We start from the raw sequence: 21,950 nt of genomic DNA on the forward strand, positions 1-21,950 counted from the left end.
GGAATTTAAGGAAGGATCCAGTCTGTCCTGAAGCTCTGTATAGCACATAAGCATTCAGCAAAGCCAATTGAAATAAATAAACAGACACTTTTTTGTACCAGCGTCTGGCCTTACGGGCAATTAGGTACGGCGCCAACAACTGGTCGTTGAGGTCCACCCCTCCCATATTAAGGTTATATTCGTGGACACAGAGGGGTTTCTCCACAACACCAGTCGCCGTAGGAATTTGGACCATCGTGTCTGCATGAAGGGAGGTGAGAACGAAAACATTCTTCTTATCCCTCCACTTCATAGCGAGCAAATTATTATACTTCAAGCAGGCTCTCTCCCCCAGCCTAAGACGGGAATCTACAAGCCGCTGGGGAAAGCCCCGGCGATTAGGTCGCACGGTGCCACATGCTCCAATCTGATGATCAAACAAGTGACTAAAAAGTGGCACGCTCGTATAATAATTGTCCACAAGTGGTACCCCTTTCCGAATAAGGGTGACACCAAGTCCCACACTATCTTGCCAGCGCTTCCTATGTAGTCAGGGCAGATTGTCGGCTCTACGTGACTATCTTTGCCCTCGTAAACCATAAAACTATATGTATAGCCTGTGGCCCTGTCACAGAGCTTATACATCTTGACCCCGTATCTGGCACGCTTGCTGGGAAGGTACTGTTTGAATGACAAGCGGCCAGAAAATTTAACCAGGGACTCATCAACGCAGACAACTTGATGGGGAGTAAACAAGTCTGCAAAACGTTGGTTGAAGTGGTTTACGAGGGGCCGAATTTTGTAGAGCCGATCGTATGCAGGGTCTCCACGAGGACGACAGAGTTCATTGTCGTTGAAGTGCATGAACCGCAAAATCTGCTCGTATCGTGCCCTGGCCATGGAGGCAGAGAACAAGGGTGAATGGTAAATTGGGTCAGTGGACCAATATGACCGCAACTCACTCTTTTTATTCAACCCCATGAGGAGGGAAAGGCCCAGAAAGATCTTAAATTCGGAGACCGTAATTGGTCTCCAATCTCTGGCAAGGGAGGACTGGGGATTAGCGGCGATGTATTGATCAGCGTATAAATTGCTTTGGTCCACAATAGATCTATAGAGATCTTCGGTGAAAAACAGCAAATAAAAATCCAGTGGCGTAAAGTCAACTGTTTCCACCTGAATTCCGGGTTGGCCAGTGAAAGGGGGAAGTACGGGTGCTGCAGAAGTGGTGGGTACCCAATTCGGATTGGCGAATGCAGCAGGAAGGGCACTATGGGCACGACGGGCCTGTGTTCGTCTTCTTGGTGGCAGTGGGACACTACTTGTGCTTGCCACCTCGCCAGCTTGAACTGCACTTATGGGACTCGCCACGTCACCAAGTGTTACTGCAGTGCTGGATGTACGACCAGGGTGTACTAGGCCGCTGGTGCTTGCCAGTTCACCAGAAGGAATAGAGGCACTAGTACTTCTCTGCTCCATACGAGAGCCCTGCGGTTCTTGCACTTCAAGGACAGAATAAGTTCGGGGTCTGGTACGCCTGACCTTGGCAGGGACCACAACTCCGTCGTCAGAGCTATCTGTCATGGAGCCGCTGTCCTCTACAGGATCGTATTCTGAGCCTGAATCTGACAGATGAGTGACTTCCTCTTCACTATCTGTCATGCTCAGAAACCTGTAGGCCTCTTCACTAGTGTACCTTCGATTTGCCATTTTGGCCTCTAAATTTAGGGGTACACTAGTGAGACTCACAGGCAAAAAAGCTCCTGACTGTCAGCGACTGATTCAAAATGCTACCAAAAAACTGTTAGCGATCGCAGGGATCAGGCCTGACTCTGCGAACGCTGCAGTTATGTGTGCTTAGTGTTTTGTAAGTGTCAGTTATCTATCGATACTGCACTTAAGTGGGCTGGGCTGGGCTGGGCCGAGGAGCAAAACGCAGGTGCTAGCAGGTATCTGGGCTGATCCCGCTAACACTGCGTTTCAGGGAACCCTAAACTGCTGGGGAGTATAGATCTGATCGGATCAGATATCGATCCGTTCAGATACTATAGCACTAAGGGAGGTGTATGCTGCGTGCGTGGGTTTTAGCGGTACTGGCGCTAACCTGACGCTGCCTGGGGCGACGCAGACCTTATCTGATCCTAAAAACTTAACTTCTATCACCGCCGGGCAATTAGGGGGTTAAACCTTTATAAGGTAATAAACGGCGGGTGCCCTAAAACTATAATAAACTATAATAAACTGTAATAAACTATAATAAACTACAAAAAACAAAAAACAAAAAATCTAACCAGCGTCACCCGTAACACTTATACGGTGATCGCTGGTGAAAGGGTTAACTAGGGGGCAATCAGGGGGTTAAAACCTTTAGTAGGTAGTATATGGGGGTCCCTGTCGCTATAAAACACTGACAGCGAACCTATATACTTACCTCCCTAAACTAGCGTCACCTGTGTCACTAATACAGCGATCAGAAAAACGATCGCTTAGCGACACTGGTGACGGGGGGTGATCACGGGGTTAACCTTTATTAGGGGGGTTAGGGGGGGTACCCTGGACCTAAAGGGGGGTACCCTAGACCTAAAGGGGGCTAACCTAACTGCCCTAACACTTATAACTGACACAAACTGACACCAATGCAAAAAAAAAAAAAACACTGCTATTGGTGTCAGAGTGACAGGGGGTACAGGGGGTGATCGGGGGGTGATCGGGGGGTGACAGGGGGGTGAAAAGTGTGCCTGCGTGTTCTACTGGAAGTGTAGTGTTGGTGCACTTACTTGGATGTCTTCGCTCCTCGGCGCCGGATCAAAAAGACCGACTCCAGGAGAGATGACATCACTTCCTCTCCCTCTGTTTACATTACAGAGGGAGAGGAAGCATTTGATTCGCTGGGAGCGATCGGGAGGGGGTGGCCATCAATGGATGGCCTCCCCCTGACCCCTCATCGCCCGCGAACAAGAGCCGACCGCCTACGCACCGGGGGGGGGTCCGATCGGCCCCCCCGCACGCGGGAAGGCATCACGTATCAGGTACGTGATTTTGCCTGCCCGTGCCGCTCTGATCACGTATATAGGCGTGAGGCGGTCGGCAAGTGGTTAAGGGGGTCTGAATGCTTTCCGTCCCCACTGTATATACCACACAATATCAGGTGAGCCTGACCACATTATGGTATACAATACAAAAGGTACACAGGAATATAATTACATAGCTAAGGAACAGCCAACATACACATAATGTTAATCCACAGCTAACAACTAATAGTTGAAAGGGATCTAATTGACAGTAATCTAATTAACCCGTAAGCTAATCAACATAAACACATAATATCCCCCAATAGTTCGATAACAAGTTAAAGTGGACACAATATTAATCACCTCTCCAAGAGATGATCAAGAGATGATCAGACAGAAGCAATAAGTGACTCAATTAACAATGGGAATGCACACCTAAAAGGCGAACAAAGGGAGAAAGACACACATAACAAACAGTGATCCCACCCCACCTCAGAATGTTCGGAAAAAGTCTACAACAGTCTGTATGAGACAAACTAATACAACGTTCCAGCAGTCTGAAAAGGTGGAATTAATTTATCTTCATATTTTTCTTGAGGGATATATTGTTGATAAATATTTCTGTCCCAAGGGAAGGTGCCTCTCCAACCCAGTCTGCAGGAGGGCCACCATATTTCCTCTGATCATTAACCTGTAGAAGATTATTATTACACTTTTCCATTCACTCCAGAAGAGAAGCTTTATTGTCCATATTCAGAGAAGTAATCCAAGCCTCGCTCTTAGCGTTCATCACATTGTTGTCCATAATTGGGGAATGATCCGCTCTCTCCATGGGCCATAATCAGTGGGTAGGAGGCTTGCTCCTAGTCTTGTCCATGTTGGGTCTGTCACAGTATATATATAGCACCTTGGCTCGGCTTCTGATGCTTGTGGGAGGCACAGGTGACTTCATTGCATCTCACTGCTCTATCCTGGGATAGCAGGGTGCTCAAAATACCGCAAGAATATATTCTTGCAGAGTTCTCCGTTTCGGCTTTATGAGGTGCATAAATGGCTTACACCTACAGCAAGGGCTTTATTTCAACTTTGGTCAAAGCTGCACAGTTTGTTTTATCTACAAACATTCTTATTTGCATAGGCAGTTTTTTGGTAAAGGTTGAACTAACCCTTTAAAGACAGTGCAATGTGGTGCTGTGAAAAAAAGCTCATAAACAATACTAATAAATTGTTGTACCACTGGCCAAATTGTATGAAACTGTAGGCTTTGGCTTTTTTTTTAAGGGTGAACACTCTTATGGCTTTAAAATTTTTTGTTGCTCTTAGTTCCAACAGTCAGTTTACCTATTACCACTTGATAAAATAAATTAGGTGTCACAGCCAAAACCTAAAAAGGCCCTTTTTTCAATTTGAAATTAATCAGACTAGGGTGCTGCTATTGTATTTAGGCAAAGCTAAATGTAAAGGTTAAAACATCAACTGCAAATCCAAATATATGATGCCAGAATATGGTGTTGTTGCTGTCTGTAAAAATTGTTTTGTAACACCACAAAGAACTTAAAGGCACCTCCCAAGCATGCAATGTAAATGATTGGTGTTTTTCCATGTTGCCCTTGAAGTCACAGCAAAAGAATAATTTTCCACATTTTTTTTAAATGTTTGCTTTGTTAAATGTCACTCATGACAGTGCCCTACTTACAATATCTTGCTTGCCTATTAGCCTAGCAAAATGACCAGAAATTAGCATCAAGATTCACTCTCCCATCGACTTCAGTGGGGTTCCAAGCTAAATTTGGGTTTTGCTGACTTTAAATAGGATATGAAGACCCCCAAAAAAATCAAACATTGGCAGATTTATTGGCATCCTATGATGACATTGACTGTACATGGTCGATTGATCATTGCAAGCGCCACCACTGCAATGTTCTAGCTGTTGCTAAAAAAGTAAGCTATTAAAATTGGGACCCTTTTGTGTTATTATACAGAATAACAAGAAGCAGCATATGGATTTCTTTAATGTATAAGCCAATTTAATTAGGAAAATATTTGCTTTCAGTAAAAAATTTAGATTCGGTGTCTATTACTGATATGTGATAATTAAGCTAATGTTTTTATTTTAATGATGGCTGCTAGAAAATATAATAATACAATCTACTCTTACAATTATTAGGGGCAGCATATGTTTTGGGCTCCATCAACCCGGCTTTGTACAAATATCGAGATGATAATGAAGAAACCGATTTCCCAGAAGGAAATATTGGGCGCATTTGGTTTGCTGTAGAGTATGAACATGAGACAGAGAGATTGGTGGTTTCTCTTATTAAAGTAAGGAACCTTCACTTCAACTCAGACTCCTGCAACCCTTTTGTGAAGATGCATCTCCTGCCGGATGAAAGGCGCTCTCTTCAGTCAAAAACAAAACGTAAAACCTTGAACCCCCAGTTTGATGAAAACTTTGTCTTTCAGGTATGTTCACATAATGCACTTGTGCTGACATGTTTGAGACAATTATCAGGAGGAAGGTTCCCTGTTCACTGAGACTACTTAAATTCACAGAGGTAGTGAAGGGGACATAGGAAAGGTTGCTATGTTTAAACACTTCTGGTTCTACGCTTTTTTTGTAGTACTCTAGGTGCGGCCGGACCAGAGTCTTGTAGAGCGGGAGAATTATCGTTTTATCTCTGGAATTAGTCCCCTTTTAATGCATGCCAATATTCTGTTTGCTTTGTTAGCAGCAGCTTGACATTGCATGCCATTGCTGAGCCTATCATCTACTAGGACCCCCAGGTCCTTTTCCATCCTAGATTCCCCCAGAGGTTCTCCCCCCCAGTGTATAGATTGCATTCATACTTTTGCCACCAAAATGCATTATTTTACATTTTTCTACATTGAACCTCATTTGCCATGTAGTTGCCCACCCCATTAATTTGTTCAGATCTTTTTGCAAGGTTTCCACATCCTGCAGAGAAGCTATTGCCCTGCTTAGCTTAGTATCGTCCGCAAATACAGAGATTGAACTGTTTACCCTCATTTATGAACAAATTAAACAGGATTGGTCCAAGCACAAAACCCTGGGGGACCCCACTACCCACCCCTGACCATTCCGAGTACTCCCCATTTATCACCACCTTCTGAACTCGCCCTTGTAGCCAGTTTTTAATCCATGTACTCATCCTATGGTGAGTATATCTTACGCCCCAAGAACTTGGGAGCTATGCAGTACTTTATATACAACCTTTGGATTACAAATGGTCTCCATGAGATCGGGACTATCAGTTTGCTTTCTGCAGCCATGTGCCACAATGTGAGGAAGGCCATACAGGAGTGGATAAGCCACTTTTAGTGGCTCTACACTTTTTTTTCACAACCATCCTGTCTGACATATCTCCTCTAGACCATTGGAAAAGTTTTCCTTATCTTGGGACTTCCAAACACCATCATTGCCAGCAGTATTTGTGTAATTGTGGTTAGTACTCCTCATCGCCTACTGGATCCAACTATGCAGAAGACTGACATTGGAGATATACACTTTTTACCCCATGAGCATTGACAGTTTATATATCTTGGCCTCCATAGGTGCACAAGCTATTCATTAAGTGCTTCTGTGGACTGGAGGGTACAACCCTCTATACTAGATTTATTTTTGCACAATTGCCACATGCAGATGTCATCTTGATCTTATTTATGGGTCTGAAAGAGGTGGACTTGGCTTGTTTTAATTAGTGTGTGTTTGTTTATGTTAGTCATTGTTTTAACCGCCTCACGCCCGCTGGCCTTCAAATGATGGCCAGTCGTCGCAGCTCTCGTTCTGGGCAGGCATCATATGACGTCCTCCCAGAAAGACCACTCTCGCGCACCCCTGGGTGGTGTGCATCGAGGCGATCGGTCGTGCGGTGTGTCAGTCAGACACACCGCTGCAACGATCTCAGTAAAGAGCCTCTAAAGGAAGCTCTTTACCACGTGATCAGCCATGTCCAATCACGGCTGATCACGATGTAAACAGGAAGAGCCGTTAATCGGCTTTTCCTCACTCGCCTCTGACAGACGCGTGTAGAGGAGAGCCGAACGGCTGCTCTCCTGACAGGGAGGGTCTGTGCTGATTGTTTATCAGTACAGCCCCCCTCGGATGCCCGCCCAGGACCACCAGGATGCCGCCAGGACCACCAGGGATTGGCACCACCATGGACCACCAGGTATGCCACACTAGACCACCAGGGAAATGCCAATCATTGCCCATCCCAAATGCCTGCCAGTGCCATCAGTGATGCCTATCAATGCCATCTATCAGTGCCACATATCAGTGCCCAGCAGTGCCGCCTAACAGTGCCCAGCAGTGTCCAGCAGTGCCGCTTATCAATGCCCTGCAGTGCCACCCATAAGTACCCATCAGTGTCACCTATCAGGGCCCATCAGTGTCGCCCAGCAGTGCCCATCAGTGCCAGCCATGAGTGCCCATCAGTGCCACCTATCAATGCCCATCAGTGCTGCATATCAGTGCCACCCATCAGTGCTGCCTACCAGTGCCCATCAGTACCGCCTTTCAGTGCCCATCATCAGTGCCCATCAGTGCCACCTCATCGGTGCCACCTTATCAGTGCCTGTCAGTGTCGTCTTATCAGTGCCCATCAGTTAAGGAGAAAATTTACTTATTTACAAAATTCTATAACAGAAACAAAAGAAAAAAATTTTTTTCAACATTTTAGGCCTTTTTTATTCGTTTATCAAAAAATAAAAACCCCAGAGGTGATCGAATACCACCAAAAGAAAGCTCTTTTTGTGGGAACAAAATGATAAAAATTCTGTTTGGGTACAGTGTAGCATGACCACGCAACTGTCATTTAAACAGCGACAGCGCTGAAAGCTGAAAACTGGCTTGGGCAGGAAGGGGGTGTAATTTAACTGTATTGAGGTGGTTAAATATACATTTGTGGTTTATCTATTTTGATACATATAGTGGGCTACTTTTATGTTTTTGGGCTGGTTGAGCCGAGACAGGTTTTTTATTCTCAGTTCTCTTTCTTGCTTCAATTTTACTGGAGAGACACACTCCTGCAATGTGATTTGGTTTACCATATGCGGTACAGATTTTCCCATATGCAGGACACCTTTCTTTCAGTTGTACATGCACATTGCTGCAATACTTGCATGATGCAGGCTTCCCTCCAGGTGAGTTGTGTAGGTGATTCTAGTGCTGAAACTTGTGCTGATGATTCTTGAACCTTTGCTGTTGTTTAGAGGCTGCATTGATATTGTCAATCAGTTTATCCTGCTCCATAGCTTTCATATGTTGGTCAGTAAGTTGTGCGATACGACAAATCTCAATTGCTGTTTGTAGGTCTAAATCATGTTTCCTCAATAGGTGATGGCGTGTGCTTTCACTGGTAATACCAAGAACTATTTTATCACAAATAAGTTAATCTCTCAAAGAGCCATATTTACAGCTTGCAGCTTTTTCTCTTACCCGGGTGACAACCCTGTCTATTGATTCACAGTCTTTTTGCTTGCAGCAGCCAAATAAATATCTTTCACATATGACATTTTTAGAGGGCCTAAAGAAAGCTTCTAGAATGGCTTTAGGGGGTTATTTACAAAGGCAAATCCACTTTGCACTGCAAGTGCACTTGGAAGTGCAGTCGCTCTAAATCTAAGGGGTAGATCTGAAATGAGTGGAAGCTCTGCTGATTTTATCATCCAATCCAATCATGTGCAAGATAAAATGCTATTTTTTATTTTCCTTGCATGTCCCCCTCGGATCTACAGCGACTTTACTTCCAAGTGCACTTTCAGTGCACTTTCAAATGCACTTGCAGTGCAAAGTGGATTTTCCTTTAGTAAATAACCCCCTTAGTGTCGCTCTTTTGCTCCCCTATGAAGTTCAGATTATGCCTGTAAACATGGGGGCATTCACTGCCCACCCCCCTCCTCACTGTGGCTAGGGAATAGTCCTCAAACTCAGCCCTGAAATTGTCCCAGTTACTGCTGATATCTCCACCCACCCTCATTGCCTCAGGCAGTGGAATGCTATTAGCTGCCATGATGCCGTTTTCCGTGCTTCAAATGCTCAGCTTCCAGGACAAGACTGCAATTGCTAGGAGGTATAATCAGTTCTAAAAACACTCACCTCAAGGCTAGCAGGCCTCAGCATCAAATGTGTAGAAACAGCATGAATTCAGATACTTCTGACACCATGTTTCATGTGATGTAAGTAAAGACAGCACAAGCCATTACTGCACAGAAGCCATGTTCATTGAATAATATTCAGCAGGAACAGGAAACACAACACAGGAAGTAAGTACAACAGAGATACATCATGGAGTTGCATATAAACAAACATAACATCCATAACAATTTGCATACATCTGAATCTCCGCATAACAAAAATGTAGTCTAAATTTCTATTGGCCACCACATACAAAAACTCCAAAACATACACATAGCTGCCACACGTCACTTACCTTACTCACTCCTGCGCTTCCAGGCTGCCTCTCTTTCTTGGCCTCAGTGCCGGGACAAGGTCTAAAGTCCCATCCATAGGAATTTCTTCTTTCAATTCAGTGCCGAAACAAGGTCAACCAGCGCCCATGGCGAACCTGCCAAGCTGCACACCCCCATGACCAATTATCTTATACACACCTGATCATTATAACTACATGTGCAGAGGTCAGGATTGGATACATTAAAAAGTACAAGGATCCGGAGCAAAAATAATGTACAGTGTGCGGGAGTCAGGAGAAGAAAACATACAGAGTGCGGAGGTAAGGTGTATGTACAGTAATATACAATGTGCAGGAGTCATGAGCAGGTAAACTACAGAGTGCAGAGACCACGAGTATATACAACCTAGTGCACAGCAGTACCCCTATGAGGCATTTTACACCTACATATATACATAAACCCATTTATGTGCCTGCCTGACCCAGGTGACTTTCTCTTTCTCTGGTTAAAATCCCAACTCCAGGAAAATAAAAAACCCACCCTTGCAGCGGAGTACCCCACTCAGTTTAGTCTAGGGGCAGAGGATTAAAGTTACTTTTTTTTAATAGCAAACATGTCATACTTACCTGCTCTGTGTAATGGTTTTTCACAGAGCAGCCACGATCCTGTACTTCTGGGATCCCCCAATGGCACTCCTGGCCTCTTGCCGAGTGCCCCATAGCAAGCAGCTTGTTATGGGGGCGCTTGCTCCCATGCTGGCTCTGTGTGTCCATAGACACACAGAGCGCAGCTCAGTCCCACCCTCTCCTCACTGGCTCCTGCTGCTGTCTCTGAGCCAATGAGGAGGGAGAGAGCACAACCACTGCAATTTAAATCTCTTCCCTATATTTACTATGTGGACAGAGCTGCCAACACTATGTGTATCCCCACATATGTTAGTGTATTTTTCTTTGTATCAGCATGGTGCTTATTCCTATATGTGTGCTATCAATACATTTATAAATTAAATCAAATTTAGTGTATGTGTCATTACCTCAAGTGAATTATATGTCACATATAATATGTGAATATGAAAACAAAATACCCAGACTCCCGGTGCTGTACGTAGAATACCAAAACATATTACAATTACAAATATCAATTACAAATCACATGTACCTGTATGTGGGACCAAAATCCCTGTGTGCAAAAAAAAAAATTGTGAGGGAGTTAAAACCAGACTCCTGATGCTGTAAATAACAATGTAAAAAACTATAACATATAATGTGAATAACTTCCAAATAATATTCAAACAACTCTAGTCAAATTCTTCTTTTCAAATAATTTATTGAGAATACAACAATACAATTTTACAGTACTGGTTTTAAATTTATGTAAGGTTACAAAATATGAGGAAAAGGAACTTCTCAATAATAACTTAGAATAATAATACTTAAGTTATCTTCTAGAAATCAGTAAGAAAATCTATTATCCAGTGTACATATCTGAATTATATGGTTATAATAATTAATAGAGCTTTTGTAATTGTAAAAATAAATAAATAAGTAAGTAGATAAATATATATAAAAAAAAAAAAATACAATATGTCACAATAGTGAGACATAAAATGCAACTAAATTAGATAAATTGGGTATTAATGAGATGACCTAGAGAGACACCCAAACAACCAGGGCCAAGGTCCGGCTATTTGGCCCGGCAATATCCCGGGTGCATGGGTGTCCCTCCAAAGCATCCCCATCAAAGGTATAGATAGTTTGCATCCGAAAAAGACATAGTTTGCCTAACCAAATAATAATTTAATAGAAATAGATAAAGACACATTTTATTATTATACATCACTAAAAATAAAATTTAATAAGTGGGAATATGTGGTGGGATCTGAAATGGTTATGGAGGGAATTTGGGGTCTCCAGAGAGAAGCGAGTGTTAAATATTTATGGGAACGTGTAATAATATAGACCGTGAAGGTGGTAGATCTCATCAGGGTAAAAGAAGTGAATAGTTCAAATCCGGTGGTAGTATGTGTGTTATCCATGGAAGCCAAAGAGATTCAAATTTGTCCAGTTTATCAAGTATGATTGCCTCCATTTTAGCATGGATCATAGCTTGAGTTACACGTTGTTTTACAGATATGTCACAAAGCTTATTGGTTTTCCAGGCTTTTGCTATAGATTGTTTTGCAGCTGTTGTGACATATAGTAAAAGTTTAAATTGACGTTGAGTTATGTTTCGTGGCTTATTATTTAGGAGGGCTACCAATGGATCTGGTTGTAATGTGGTTTCAAACATTGTAGAGAGAATTTGAAATATTTTTGACCAATATGTTTGGACTATTGGACAAGTCCACCAAATATGCAGATGTGTACCAATGTCGCTGCATCCGCAAAAACAGTGAGGGGGGTATTGGGGAAGGTATTTTGATATACGTGCTGGCACTAAATACCACCTGGTAAGAACTTTATAATTTGTTTCTAGGGCAACTATGTTGGGTGTGGCTGATTTTGTAGATTGCCAGATTTGTGACCAATCCAGTGAGTCTGGAGGAAGGTTTAAATCAGCTTCCCATTTGGTAGTATAAGACGGGGGAGAGGAATTTGTTTGTGAAAGTAGTTGAGCATATATGTCAGAGATAAGTCCTCGTCTGTGTGGATCTGACATACATGATCGTTCAAATGAAGTATATTCTGGAGTTGTCAAGTTTGTGGGGATGTTTTGGGATAAAAAGTTTTTAATTTGTAAGAATCTAAATGTTTCATTACTGGGTATGTTGTGTGTCTTGCTTATTGTAGGAAATGAAATAAGTTTATCAGAGTCATAGAAGTGATGAACTCGTGTAAGACCCACATTTATCCAAGCTTTAAAGGAGGAAGGTAAAGTCCAAGCTGGGTAGAAGGAGGGGTTGTTTAGAAAGGAGAGGAGAGGGTTTAGTGGAGATTGGAGACCAAAACGGAATTTAAGTCTATCCCATATTGAGAGGCTATGTTTTGTGACTAGATTTGTTATTGAACGTCGTTGGGGTGGTGAAAGCCATAACAGATTTGATATAGAAAGTGGATCACATTCCACCGATTCTATAGTTACCCAAAGAGGGATTTCTTTAGTGGCATGGTATTTAATAATTTGTGCTAATTGAGAAGCATAATAGTATTTTGAGAAATTTGGAACACCCAAACCTCCACAGGTTCGGGCCATATGTAGTGTATTTTGTGGTAATCGTGGTTTAAGTTTGCCCCAAATAAATTGGGCTGATTTGCGTTGTAGTATTCGGAAAAAATAAGCCGGAACGTTTATAGGAAGTACACGGAACAGGTATAGGATTTTAGGCAATATGGACATTTTTACTACTGTGATTCTACCCATCCATGCTAACGGTAAAGAAGACCATTTTCTCAGTAAGGTTGATAATTGAGTTAGCATGGGAGGATAATTTGCAGAGTATAGGTCAGCTGGATTAGCCGTTAGTGAGATCCCTAAATATGGTAAATGTGTTGTTGACCATGTAAATGGAAGGGAGTCTTGTAACTGTTTCTGTAAATCAGGTGATAACGATATATTTAGGGCTTTTGATTTTTGCTGATTTATCTTAAGACCAGATATTTTACCGAATTTTGTAAGAATTTCAATGAGGTTTGGAGCTGATAGTAGGGGCGAAGTAAGAAATACTAAGACGTCATCGGCAAATAAACATAACTTATGTTGGTGACCACCTAATTCAAGTCCTTTTATATTTATATTGGATCTAATAAGTTGAGCTAGGGGCTCAATAGCCAAGGAGAATAGAAGAGGGGATAATGGACATCCCTGCCTGGTTCCTCTTTCAATATTAAAGGGGTCTGAGCGGTAACCTGAATAGGTTATATACGCTTTTGGATTATGATAAAGAGAGGAAATCCATCCCTGGAACCGCTCACCAAATCCCCATTTATGAAGAATGGCTTTAAGATAAGACCATGACAGAGTGTCAAACGCCTTTTGTATATCGATAGAGAGGAAACAGGCAGGGATTTTGCGAGACCTGGCTATATGAGCCAGTAGGGTAGCACGCCGTATGTTATCACCTGCTTGTCTGAAAGGTATGAAACCCGTTTGGTCTTTATGAATTAATGTGCCAATAATTGGATTAAGTCTATTAGATAGAATCTTTGCTAATATTTTTATGTCTATATTAAGGATTGAGATTGGTCTGTAATTGGACCATGACGTGTCATCTGCATGCGGTTTTGGAATCATGGATATTGAAGCTAGTAGGGATTCCGCGTTAAAGGCACAGCCTTCTAATAGAGAATTAAATGCGTTTGTCATAAGTGGGGCTAGTAGTGTAGTAAAGTGTTTATAAAATGTGGCTGAGTATCCATCAGGGCCTGGGCGTTTATGCAATTTTAGGGATTTTATTGCTGATATGACTTCCATATTAGTGATCTGCTTATCTAAAGTTTCTTGTTGGGTAACAGAAAGGGTTGGGAGAAGAATAGAAGATAACAGTGCGTCTAATTTTGTTGAGTCGAATGTTTGTGTATTTTGGTATAAATCTTTGAGTTTCCTACGGAACTCATTGATAATTTTCTGTGGATTACTAGAAAAATTGTTTTTGGTGATTTGTAGCCGAATTGGTTTCGGAATGTGGTCTGCTCTGCGTAGAGTTAATGCCAAGAATGTGGTTGGCTTATTAGCTTTCATATATATTGTATGTTTAGTTTTGCGAAGAATCTGTATAGCTGAGTCTGTTAAAAAAAGATCAAGCTCCAACTTTGCTTTATCATAGCCTAGCTTTGTAGTTTGAGAGGGCAAATTTTGGAAAATTTCAGAGGCTTTATAATAAGCTTCCTCTAATTTGTTTTGCATTTGCTGTTTCAATTTACGTCGGTAAGACGACTGGCTGATACAGACTCCTCTAATGGAAGGTTTAAGAGCTTCCCATAGATTCAGTGGATTAGTATCTGTTGGTAAATTATTAGCGATGTAATCTTGTATGGCTGTTTCTATTTTTAGACGGTATGTTGGGTCAACTAATAAATTATCATTTATAGTCCAGGATCTATGGCTAGGCCTCGGGATCAAGGATGAGAAGGACGTCATGACCGCATTGTGGTCTGACCATGCGCATGGGATGATTAAGGAATTATGTATTTGTGGTAACGTGCCAATGTGGACGAATTGGTGGTCTATACGAGAAAATGTTTTGTGGGGATGGGAATAGTAAGTGTATTGTTTTCTTCTAGGGTTTTGTTCACGCCAAGAGTCAATAAGAGAATGTTGTTCAAGGAGTTGTCTGAAATTAAGGCGTTGAGGTTGTAGTGGTGTAGGGGATTTGTCTAAAATTGGGTATAAAACTTGATTTGAGTCTCCACACATCATGAGGGTACCTTTTTTATGAGATTCAACTACTGAGAACAAGTGTGAGAGGAACGAAAGAGGATTTCTGTTGGGAGCATAGTAAGAAACTATAGTTATTTCATTATCTAACAGGAGACCTGTAAGGATTATATAGCGACCCTCAGGATCTTTTATTTCTCTATGTAAAGTGAAGGGGGTTGTGTTATGAAATGCAATCAGCACTCCTCTTTGTTTTGTAGTGGCCGAGGCCATATAGACTTGTGGGTATTGGCGACTTATAAATTTAGGGGAAGACTGTGTAGAGAAGTGTGTTTCCTGCAGACATATTACATGTGCAGAAAGTGAAGAAAAGGAATGAAAGGCTTTTGTTCGTTTTGGTGGGGAGTTGAGACCCTGGACATTAAGTGTTAGTACATTTAAAGACATTTTTGAATAAAAGGTATTAGGGATTATAATAAATTCTTAATGTGATAATATCCAAGAAGGTTATACTCTGGAGGGGCGAGAAAAAACAAAAAAACAAAACACAATAAAAAAAAAAAAAAAAAAAAAAAAAAGGGGGGGGGCAGGAAAGGATGGGTAAAAAGAATAAAGGGGGATGAATAGGACAAGTAGAATAAGTAAAATTCCTGTTTTAGAGCAGTAGATGAGAAGTTGTTTTTAAATAAAGAGGAAAATAGCTCCTATATGGAGCTAGTATCCAAGGGGTGGTGAAATATCACCAACCGGTGGGTACAAATGGTCCAAAGAGAGTCCGGTCAGTAAGTCCGGCTACTCGAGGATCTATTGAGAGGCACAGTGGATTGTCTCCGGGACAAAGGCAGCCTCCTCAAAGGCTATACAAACAATAACAAAATAATACAAGTCACTAATAATATAATAGCTATTATTAGGATAATGTAATAGAGATATGTTTCTATAACTTTGCATTACATCATGCACTTATAAAAAAGGGCATTGCATTTACTAAACTAAACCTAAAAAATGATATTGGAGTAATAAAGTTTGGTAACAATTATTATTTTACAAAGGATTGATTAACTTCTGCTTAAATGAAATTATAAGGATAAAGGTAAAGACAGAGGAAGGATTATTCGATCCCTACTCTGAATCTACCTGAAATTGGTTACCGTTATAATAGTAACACTAGGTAAAAGGTTTCAATGAAATAAAAGAATCGTAGTGGCTTTCAGTTCATTTGATCTTTGGAATTAGGAGGTGGTGATGCAAAACGACTCCTTTTACTGGTACTGGAGTGAGCTAGTTGAGTTTGGTTGTCTTGCTGAGCCTTGGGTGAGTTTGATGATGCTCTGCGTTTGGAGCCTTCAGTCGAATTATCTGGAATTGACAAACGAAGCTCCTGGATCGCAGTCAGTAGGTCGTCCAATTTCTTGCAGGTATATGTTGTACCTTTATAGGTGAATCGCAGGGCAAATGGAAAACTCCAACGATAGGGGATGTGGTGGTATTGGAGTATTTGTAGGTGAGGTTTCATCTCTTTTCTTCTGTAGAGAGTTTGCTGCGAGAGATCATGGAATACTTGGTAGCGATGGCCTTGAAAGGTTAATGTATCTTTATTACGTGCCGCTTCCTTCAGTTGTTCCTTTGTTCTAAAATAGTGTAATTTTATTACAATGTCCCTGGGGGGACCATCTTCTTTTTTAGGGGCCAAAGTTCTATGAATTCTGTCCATCTCCAATCGTTCAATGGGGATTGATGGGGCTAACTCCTGAAAAAGCGCTGTAATGGTTGATTGAAGATCTATTATAGTTTCAGGTATACCGCGCAATCGCAGGTTGGATCTTCTCGCTCTGTTTTCGAAATCTTCCAGACGTGTGTGTAGAGTAAAATTTTCTTCTTTCAAGGCTTCTAGCTCGTCAGTATGAGTATTAGTGATATCATTTATATCCTCCATTTTGTGTTCTAAGATAGATGTGCGGCGCCCTACCTCACGAATTTCCCTTGTCAGTTTTTCTGTTATTGTGTCTGAGGTATTTTGGAGGGCTTTTTGTAAAACACGTTCAAACTGACTAAGAATATCCGAGTTATTAGGAATATTCTGTAGAGATATTGGTGTTAATCCATAATCAAGGTCAGAGTCAGCAAGTTGTGAGGAAAAATATGTAGAGTTCCCCCTTTGTGACTGTCTCTGAGGTAATGCAGAGCGGGAAGATTGTGCTGCTGTCATATTAGGAGCGTTTCTTGTCAGCTTTTCTTTGCCTGCTGGCTGTTTAAGTTTTGTCTTTTTCCCGCTAAACATTATATGTAGTTGTGCCCCGTAGTCTCAGTAATAAGTGGGTTACCGTATTAATGCGGTATTCGAACGTGACTTGTCGATAGAAGGCCTTTTCGTCCCGGTGACAGCGGAGCTCTAAGCATTCATGACTGCTCAGCAGCTTCGCACCTGTGCTCCCCCTCTAGTCAAATTCTTATAGTTCAATGCAAGTATTAAGTGGGTGGGGGGGGGGAGCTGCACAATGAAGGCTTTTTACCTTAATGCAGAGAATTCATTAGGTAAAAAACCTTCAGTCTTTAGAAGCACTTTAAGGTATAAATAATTAAGGGTAAATTCACCTTTAATTAAAAAATAATAAATACATAAATCATAAAAACATTTTTTTTAAGGTAAAAATTGTGCATTTATTATAATTTCAAACAGGAGCCTGCAAAATATTGCACCCGTCATCGGTAGATCACGGGTACAATATCAGGCTCCTGCAGACACTACCCACAGCTCCGTTGCCTATACCTCTGTATGGGCTGTCATTTTCAGAGTTGTAAACAGAGTAAATGAACTACAGGCATGCCGATTAGTGTGCTTGTAGTTCATTTAACTACTTGCCAACCAGCGGCCGCAGTTGTAATGCGGCAGGTTGACATGGCTGCGCGAATCACCGTCATGGTACGTCGACTCTTTAGATCGATATGGCAGGCACGCGCCCACAGCGTGTCCCCGGAGCCAATGTGCAAGGTCGGCAGGCGCGATGTCCACCGGGCACCCACGATCACTCCTGACAGAGCCAGAACCCGGGATCTGTGTGTGTAAACACATAAATCCTGGTTCTGTCAGGGGAGTAGAGACAAATCGTGTGTTCCTACTAAGTAGGAACAGCGATATGTCTCCTCCCCCAGTCAGTCCTATCCCCCCACAGTTAGAACACACAGTAAGGGAACACATTTAATCCCCTGATCGCCCCCTAGTGTTAACCCCTTCCCTGCCAGTGACATTTATACAGTAATCAGTGGCTTTTTTTTTTAGCTCTGATCGCTGTATAAATGTCACTGGTCCCAAAAAAGTGTCGGATGTGTCCGCCATAATGTCTTAGCCCCAATAAAAATCGCAGATCACCGAAATTACTAGTAAAAAAAAAAAATTATAATAAAAATGGCATAAATATATCCCCTATTTTGTAGATGCTATAACTTTTGCGCAAACTAATCAATATCCACTTATTGCGATTTTTTTTACCAAAAATATGTAGAAGAATACATTATTCTTCATTATTAATTTATTTTGAATATCTATTATAACAAAAAGTACAAAATGTTGTGTTTTTTTAAAAATTGTCACTCTTTTTTTGTTTATAGTGCAAAAAATAAAAAACGCACAGGTGATCAAATATCACCAAAGGAAAGTGCTATTTGTGGGAAAAAAGGACATCAATTTTGTTTGGGTACGACCACGCAATTGTCAGTTAAAGCAACGCAATGCCGTATCGCAAAAAATGGCCTGGTCATTAAGGGGGTAAATCTTTCCAGGGCTTAAGTGGTTAAACTACAAGTGATCAGCACTGTTGGTTAGCTGCTAGCCGCTAATTGAGCAAGGATTTCTAGCAGTCCCTTTCAGCAGAAGCTGCAATAATGATCGGCTTCTGCCTAATACAGAGGGCTATGCACCCAGCAATATTCAGCCCCTGCTGAACCAGATGAATTTTGATCTGTGTACCCAGCTTTACCTTATCCCTTGCTTCAGCAGGTTCCCCGCAGTGCTGTTATTGGTCCCCTGCAGCTCCTGTGTAAGTTGGGACTGACTGTGGTCACACTCCAGGCTCCACTTCGTTTCATACAGGGTTAATTTTCCTCTATATGTGATGATGTTTTAGAGAGGAGAAGAGCATTGGAGCTGGCTGGAGTAAAGAATCAGGTAAGTAAAAAAGGCTATACTCCCCTTGCCCCCCCTCCCCCACACTGCAAGCGTGGACTTCTTTAATTTCTTGGAGTTGGGCTGGGATAAGCCATTCCATTCTTTGCTGTGTATACTTATATTCTTTAATAGGTTTAGAATTAGTGGGACTTTTCAGGTGCTACATAGATTTAATCCACATACACATTATATCTTACTACATAGTAGGATTTGTAATAAGATATAATGTGTATGTGGACTACATCTATGGAGCAGCTGAAAAGCCCCACTAATTCCTAACCTATTAAAAAATTTTACTTTCTCTTTCAATAAACTTGCAGTGTAAGGTTCTCTTTCTGCCCCACCCACATGTACTGTCGCTGGGACCGGGGGGGGGGGGTTTGACAACTCACAGGAACTCAAAAAGGGAGTCGGGGGGAGTGTGATGTTTTCCTGGAAAGGAGTCTGACAGGGAGCAAGGGCGCATTCTGTTTGTTTTTGGGTAGGCAACACGGGCCTACAAGTGTCACAGCTAGATTTTGTGGATCGACTTCTTCTTCTCACAACCTTACGCCCCCTCCCAAACTGCACCCAGGGCAGAAGCCCTTCTAGCCCACCCCTTGTACCGGCCCTGCTTGGTCTGCACTGGTCAACATCTAGCACCTCAGTAACATTTTATAATTTGCCTCCATCTCTCTTCAGGGACACCACTAGCTGCCTGTTTTGTGCTGATTTTCCGTGTATCGATCTCTTCTCTCACAATTAATTTTGCTTGTCTGCTGTCTGTCCTGACCCTTGGCTTGTTTCTAGATCTCCATCTTTGCTGTTCGATTCTACTGTACTTCTTGATGTTCTTCCATGCCTGGCCTCTTCTGCTTATAAGGCTTAGGCCGTGCGCTACAGCAGTGTGTACATGGGGTAACAACCAGTACCAACACAGTGAAATCTATCTCCACTATCAGGAGCTCTGGTGAAAACCTGCTGGCGCCTATTATTATTATTACTATTTTTTTACAGGTACTTGTATAGCGCTGTCAATTTACGCAGCACTTTACATATACATTGTACATTCACATCAGTCCCTACCCTCAAGGAGCTTACAATCTATGGTCCCTAACACACATACTAGGGCTAATTTAGACCAGAGCAAATTAAGCTAACCAGCATGTCTTTGGAGGGTGGCAGGAAATGGAGTACCCAGAGGAAACCCACGCAGGCACATGGAGAATATGCAAACTCCGTACAGGTAGTGCCGTGGTTAGAATTCAAACTGACAACCCTAGTGATCCCAGGCAGTTGTGCTAACCACTTAGCCTGTTCATGTCTTACTGCTTCCACTGTCATGCATTTTTGCTTGTGTTTTGTTTATGTTCTTTAATTTGCTTTTTAGTGCATTTACATGTGTTTCTTAAGCACTTTCAAGAGTTTTCATGCATTTTACAAGAGCTTTCATATGTTTAGTAGACTTCAGTGGGGCAGAAAATGAAGGTAAATGCATATAATATTGATCATGCCTTATGTTTTACAATGCAGTGCATGGATGTGAACAGTCTCATTGGAATCAATGTATTTTCACGACACATGCATGTTTATGCTATGAAAAATACACATAAAAGCACACAGGTGTGAACCAGGCCTTAGACTCCTCCCTGGTTGATTCCAGGCCACCTGTTAGCATGTGAGCTTACTTCTTGCAGAAGCAGAACAGTACATCACTTTATTTTTTAATATTGTATGGTGCAACTGTTGGAATGTAATTCTCTTCCCTTCTGTATTGGACTGTTCTGTATTCATTAAGCCAAGTGCTGTTTTTCTTTGTATGTATTCTTCCTGTTCTGGAATCTGTACATTTTGTACTTTGTAAGTCCATAAACCTACATGAGGAGCGTGCAGATCTGTGGAGGTGAAGATGGCTGAAAAGTTAGAGGGGCTTTTAAACTAGGTGATGGGGGGGTCCAGAGGTAGAGATAGTCAGTGCGGAACATATTCCAGAGGGTAGTATTGGGGGCATTAGTGGTAGGTTGACTAAACCCGAGGTTAGTATTGTAACAAGTCCTAATTGCAACCTCGGAACACCCAATAAGAAGACAGTATGCGACCTGTCTAAACTACGCGGCATGTTCACCAATGCCAGGAGCCTGGCAGACAAGATGGGAGAACTAGAGATACTGTTGTACGAGGAGGATTTAGATTTTGTGGGAATTTCAGAGACTTGGTTCAACAGCTCTCATGATTGGCTGGCAACCATTCAAGGGTATTCCCCTTATCGTAGGGATAGAGAGGGTAGAAAAGGGGGAGGGGTATGCCTGTATATCAAGAATAATGTACAAGTGAATGTGAGAGATGACATCACTAAGGGAGCAAGGGAGGAGGTGGAATCCTTATGGGTAGAGCTCCAAAGGGAGGAAACTAAGGAGAAACTAATACTGGGAGTATGCTATAGGCCCCCTAACCTGGGGGAAGAGGGGGGGATGGAACTCCTATCACAATTTGGATTAGCGGCAAGGATGGGAAGTGTCATCATAATGGGGAATTTTAATTATCCAGACATAGACTGGGTGGAAGGAACCGCACATTTGTCTAAGGCTCACCAGTTCTTAAATGTCTTGCAGGACAATTTCATGGTTCAGATGGTAGACACGCCAACTAGAAACAAAGAGTTACTAGACCTACTGATTACCAACAATACAGACCTGATCATGGATTTTGGAAATACGGGGCAATTTAGGAAACAGCGATCACAGGTCAATTAGCTTCAGTATAAATCACATAAATAGGAAACATAAGGGGAATACAAAGACACTGATTTTCAAAAGAGCCAACTTCCCTAAACTACGTACCTTGCTAGAAGATATTAATTGGGATAAAATCTTAGGAACAAAGAACACGGAGAAGAGATGGGTTTGCTTTAAGAGGATATGAAATAAGGGCATTAGCCAGTGCATCCCATTGGGAAATAAATTTAAAAAAGCTAACAAAAGTCCTGGGTGGCTTAACTCCAATGTAAAAATGCATATAAAAGCAAAGGAGAAGGCCTTCAAAAAATACAAGGCTGAGGGATCATCATCAGC

General features: G+C 41.9%; 1 protein-coding gene across 1 annotated transcript in view; it reads left to right on the forward strand.

Annotated features, from left to right (window-relative positions):
• SYT15 (synaptotagmin 15) overlaps window positions 1-21,950 on the forward strand; it is a 273,758-nt gene that overhangs the window by 127,708 nt on the left and 124,100 nt on the right. The window contains exon 4 of the mRNA XM_073595201.1: window positions 5,158-5,453. Within this exon, the coding sequence (XP_073451302.1) occupies window positions 5,158-5,453 (296 nt within the window). The remainder of the gene's footprint in view (window positions 1-5,157; window positions 5,454-21,950) is intronic.

Source organism: Aquarana catesbeiana, linkage group LG08 (genome assembly GCF_042186555.1).
Source record: "Aquarana catesbeiana isolate 2022-GZ linkage group LG08, ASM4218655v1, whole genome shotgun sequence".
Taxonomy (NCBI): domain Eukaryota; kingdom Metazoa; phylum Chordata; class Amphibia; order Anura; family Ranidae; genus Aquarana; species Aquarana catesbeiana.